At 38.6% G+C, this 5,546-nt stretch overlaps 1 protein-coding gene across 1 annotated transcript; it reads left to right on the plus strand.

Moving 5' to 3' along the window:
• Nucleotides 1-660: 660 nt before the first annotated feature.
• On the plus strand, nt 661-5,239 carry LOC120434532 (zinc finger protein 850-like). Its single transcript, XM_039602757.1, has 3 exons — nt 661-716; nt 2,518-4,269; nt 4,354-5,239. Exons 1-3 carry the CDS (start codon nt 661-663, stop codon nt 4,547-4,549), a joined length of 2,004 nt encoding a protein of 667 aa, XP_039458691.1. The 3' UTR covers nt 4,550-5,239.
• The last annotated feature ends 307 nt before the right edge of the window (nt 5,240-5,546 follow it).

Genomic DNA, 5,546 nt, shown 5'->3' on the forward strand with positions numbered 1-5,546 from the left:
GCTCCGTTTTGTGTAACTATTTTTAAATCCCTGTAGAATTGCAACCACGTAAGCTAGCGCCATAAATTTTTTTGCATATGAAACTGGAGGGGTTCAGCTTGTCCTAGGTCAAGCAAAAATTGCATAAAAACCACTTGCAGCAACAAAAACATAATATTCCAGAAACACACTTTGCCGATCATTAAGAACGCTGATCATTTTATTACAGATGAAAGACTTAGATAGTTTTTCAACTCTCGGTGATGCCACAGTGATCGTGTGATTCATGGACCTGCAGCGGAGTTTGAACCCAGACACGGCTAGTGACGTCAGACTTAAAGACCGGATAAAGAGTGATATGAACATATCTATAACTTACCGGAATGAAAATGTCTGGAGCACACCAACAGATATTTGGAGATGGAAGAGAACTGGATATCAGCTCGTCTCACAGCTGCTATCCAGACTAGACTCCTTCTTTTGGTAACATCCGATACATGAGCTGCCTCATGTTGTGTCCAAGTGGAGAAAGAATGAAAAGATAAACCATTTTCAACCTTATTCCCTTGCCGGCCGTGCGATCTAACATTACAACCGACCGCACAGCAAGGACGAACCATAGCGGGTGTTATCCGTGTGCTTTCGGTCCTCTTTTGCTTGCGCTTTGTTTGGCCCAGAAACATGGCACCTCAACCGAAAATCCTGGCCACGGCCCCTCTCGTGACATCAGTAATTATGTTAGTAATCACGTGACGAACTGCATAAACAAGTGCTAATGCTAACAGCCAATAACCGCCTAAAACCATAAATTAGCCTGCGTAATACTGCATATACGTAACTGCTATTAATTAACATAAAGTGCCAAACAATAGTGTATACTCACAGGGAATGCCTTTTTATGAACCGTTCACAAAATAGAACACATATTAATCAGTCAATTGTCTGAGTCTGTCTGACACTTCTTCTGTTCACGCACAGATTATGGCTGTGTCCCAATTTAGAGACTGCACGCTTGAAGTATGCATTTTGAGTGCGATTACGTCACTGCCACGCGACGACGGCTGTCCCAATCCAAAGTGTACTCCAAATGCGCCCGTCGATTTCCCCAAATATCAACCGTGGTCCGTGCACGCCAGTGGTCCCATATATCCCACAATTATGGGCTAAAATTGTGGTCATAAATATTTTGTACTTGTTAATCAGTTTTGTACTTCTAAATCAGGATTTATTTGTGTAAAGAATTTGTGTGTGCGTAAAAAGATTTGTGTGTGGACTTACCCAAAAATACGTGTGAAACGCTGCAAGTTACAAGTACAATTTTGACCCTACTTTTCATCCGATTGGCCAATGTTATGTCAATCACAAACTTAACTATCCAATCAGAAAATAGATGGGTTTGGCTAATGGAGGGGTGCTTTATGGAGTATATATATATATATATATATATATATATATATATATAATGTGTATATATATATATATATATATATATATATATATATATATATATATATATATATATATATATATATATATATATATATATATATATATATATATAATGTGTATATATATATATATATATATATATATATATATATATATATATATATATATATATATATATATATATATATATATATATATATATATATATATATATATATATATATATATATATATATATATATATATATATATATATATATATATATATATATATATATATATATATATATATATATATATATATATATATATATATATATATATATATATATATATATATATATATATATATATATATATATATATATATATATATATATATATATATATATATATATATATATATATATATATATATGTATATGTATATGTATGTTTTATCAGGAATAATATGCATATATATACTTTTTGTGTCCCAGCTGAGTAACAGGAGGAGAAGAGTCTGGTGGAGCAGCAGAGGAACAATTTCAGCCATTTGGACTCACCTCAGCCACTACAAAGGAAACAATGACTTCAACACAAAAGGTAAGAAAAACATCACAGTTACACTGTTATTGAAACTGTGTGCACAGCTAGTTGGTTTTTAAAAACCTATTAACAGCAGCTTTTTCTTTTCCATCCTGGGCTCCTCCATACCTACACAATTTACATTCACAAACAAAAAACTCAGAGGTTATAAGAAAATACAAAGATAATTTTTATCAGCGCACATTGAAACAACAATATCATCAGTTGAACTCACAATTTTTTATGAATAAAAGGTTTTCTCAGCTGATCAATATTTCTTCAATATGTATTTTTCATTACAACTCTCATTGTAGCACATCATTGAAATGTGATAATTTCACTAGAAGGTGATGGTAACACACCTACAATATGTTTGTGGACATGTTTGATTCCACTAGTGGAGGGAGTTTCAGATTGTTCCACGACTGCATTTCACTCACTGCCTCTGTTTGTATCTCTGTCACTGCAGGACCAACATGGAGCGAGAAGTCAGCGCTCTCAGGAGGTCAACAAACGTCACAGAAGAAAGGGAGAGAAAACATACAGCTGTGATGAGTGTGGAAAGTCTTTTGTCCAGGCTGGAGACTTAAAAAGACACCAACGCATCCACAGTGGAGTTAAACCTTACAGCTGTGACTTGTGTGGAAAGTCTTTTACCCTGCCTCAAACCTTAAAAACACACCAACTCATTCACAGTGGAGTTAAACCGTACAGCTGTGACTTGTGTGGAAAGTCTTTTACCCAGGCTGGAGACTTAAAAAAACACCAACTCATCCACAGTGGAGTTAGAGCATACAGCTGTGACTTGTGTGGAAAGTCTTTTACCCGGGCTGAAAGCTTAAAAACACACCAACTCATCCACAGTGGAGTTAAACGTTACAGCTGTGACTTGTGTGGAAAGTCTTTTACCCAGGCTGGAGGCTTAAAAACTCACCAACTCATTCACAGTGGAGTTAAACCTTACAGCTGTGACTTGTGTGGAAAGTCTTTTACCCAGGCTGGAGGCTTAAAAACACACCAACTCATCCACAGTGGAGTTAAACCTTACAGCTGCGACTTGTGTGGAAAGTCTTTTACCTGGGCTGGAGACTTAAAAAGACACCAACTCATCCACAGTGGAGTTAAACCGTACAGCTGTGACTTGTGTGGAAAGTCTTTTACCCGGGCTGGAGACTTAAAAACACACCAACTCATCCACAGTGGAGTTAAACCTTACAGCTGTGACTTATGTGGAAAGTCTTTTACCCAGGCTGGAGACTTAAAAACACACCAACTCATCCACAGTGGAGTTAAAGCTTACAGCTGTGACTTGTGTGGAAAGTCTTTTACCCGGGCTGGAGACTTAAAAACACACCAACTCATCCACAGTGGAGTTAAACATTACAGCTGTGACTTGTGTGGAAAGTCTTTTACCCAGGCTGGCGGCTTAAAAACTCACCAACTCATTCACAGTGGAGTTAAACCTTACAGTTGTCACTTGTGTGGAAAGTCTTTTACCCAGGCTGGAGGCTTAAAAACTCACCAACTCATCCACAGTGGATTTAAACCTTACAGCTGTGACTTGTGTGGAAAGTCTTTTGCCTGGGCTGGAGACTTAAAAAGACACCAACTCATCCACAGTGGAGTTAAACCGTACACCTGTGACTTGTGTGGAAAGTCTTTTACCCAGGCTGGAGACTTAAAAAAACACCAACTCATCCACAGTGGATTTAAACCTTACAGCTGTGACTTGTGTGGAAAGTCTTTTACCCAGGCTGGAGACTTAAAAAAACACCAACTCATCCACAGTGGATTTAAACCTTACAGCTGTGACTTGTGTGGAAAGTCTTTTTCCCTGGCTCACAGCTTAAAAAAGCACAAACTCATCCACAGTGGAGTTAAAGCATACAGCTGTGACTTGTGTGGAAAGTCTTTTAAGCGGGCTCAAAACTTAAAAAGACACCAACTCATCCACAGTGGAGTTAAACCTTACAGCTGTGACTTGTGTGGAAAGTCTTTTTCCCAGGCTGGCGGCTTAAAAACACACCAACTCATCCACAGTGGAGTTAAACCTTTCAGCTGTGACTTGTGTGGAAAGTCTTTTTCCCTGGCTCACAGCTTAAAAAATCACCAACTCATCCACAGTGGAGTTAAAGCATATAGCTGTGACTTGTGTGGAAAGTCTTTTAAGCGGGCTCATACCTTAGAAACACACCAACTCATCCACAGTGGATTTAAACCCTACAGCTGTGAGTTGTGTGGTAAAGTCTTTGCTCAAAGTAGCAACTTACAGAGGCATCTAGTTACCCACTCTGGAATTAAGGTGTACAGCTGCGACTTTTGTGGAAAAACTTTCAGTGAAAAAAAGTACCGAAATAGTCACCTACGGATTCACACTGGAAATGATGTTTACTGCTGTGATCAGTGTGGAAAATCGTTTACAACAGATGCACAGTTACGACGACACATGTTTAGCCACACTGAGGAGAGACCTTATAAATGTGACCTGTGTGAGAAGACTTTTAAAGCTCCACATCAGCTGAAAAAACACCAACAGATCCACACCAGAAAGTAACTCTACTAGTGCAGTTACTGTGAGGATGTATTGATTTTAACCTGAGTGTTTGGAGCAAGTCTGATCAGTAAACTTGTGGAATTATACTGAATAACTGTTTGGAAAAATGAAGAGTCATCTTTGTCCGGTAAGCTGAGTGTTATAATGTAAACAGTAAAATTTAATTGGATGTTGGCAGAGATGCTCCTTATTTAAGGCGACGTTCAGGATAAAAACGTTGAAGGAATTCCATTACTTTCACTGTCTTCGTTTAGAAGTGGAGCAAAGCACATGGATCCAGTTCTCAACCCTGTCGTCACTGTGGTGGTGGGAAAGCGTTTTTCTGTGACCTTTGTGGAAAAACTTCCAATCATCAACGGGACCTAAAAACACATCAACGTAGACACACTGGAGTCAAAATGAACTACTGTAAAGAATGTGTGAGAGGGTCCCACACCCCAAGTACATTAAAATACATGACCTCTTCCACAGTGGGGTCAAAAAGCACATCTGTGATCAGTGTGGGTCATCCTTCACCACTGCACATGAGCTTAATGAAAAAGCATAAGCGAATCCACACAGAAGAGACACCATACAAGTGCAGACACTGTGACAAAAGCTTCTCACAATCAGGTCATTGTAACAAACATGAACGTACACACATGGAAGTGAACTTCAGCTGTGACCAGTGTGACAAGAGCTTCAGGAATCTCAGTTCATACTCCGAACACAAACGATCCCACACTGTAAAGAAACTGTTTCACTGTTACCAATGTGCAAAAACATTCACTTCATTATCTGCTCTGTGCAAACATCAGCCTGATCATGCAGGACTGAAATCACTGGATCACAATGAATCTGAGAGAGAGAAAGATCCTCTTCTGGTTTCAGGGTCGGACTTAAAACCTTGAGATCAGGCTCCACAGAGTTCAGATGGAATCTCCTGTAAAGAGTGTCAGCTGATGTCACACTTGGATCTGATGAGGTAGCTCTGATTTCTGGAGCTGCAGTGAATAAT

This window comes from Oreochromis aureus, linkage group 3 (genome assembly GCF_013358895.1).
Source record: "Oreochromis aureus strain Israel breed Guangdong linkage group 3, ZZ_aureus, whole genome shotgun sequence".
Lineage (NCBI taxonomy): Eukaryota > Metazoa > Chordata > Actinopteri > Cichliformes > Cichlidae > Oreochromis > Oreochromis aureus.

Bases quoted from the DNA above. Each gene is read 5' to 3' on its own strand.
- LOC120434532 (XM_039602757.1), top strand. From the start codon at position 661: ATGGCACCTCAACCGAAAATCCTGGCCACGGCCCCTCTCGTGACATCA. The intron at 717-2,517 runs GTTAGTAATCAC...CAAACGTCACAG, and splicing joins CTCGTGACATCAGTAATTAT to AAGAAAGGGAGAGAAAACAT. The intron at 4,270-4,353 runs GCATCTAGTTAC...GTACCGAAATAG, and splicing joins CAAAGTAGCAACTTACAGAG to TCACCTACGGATTCACACTG.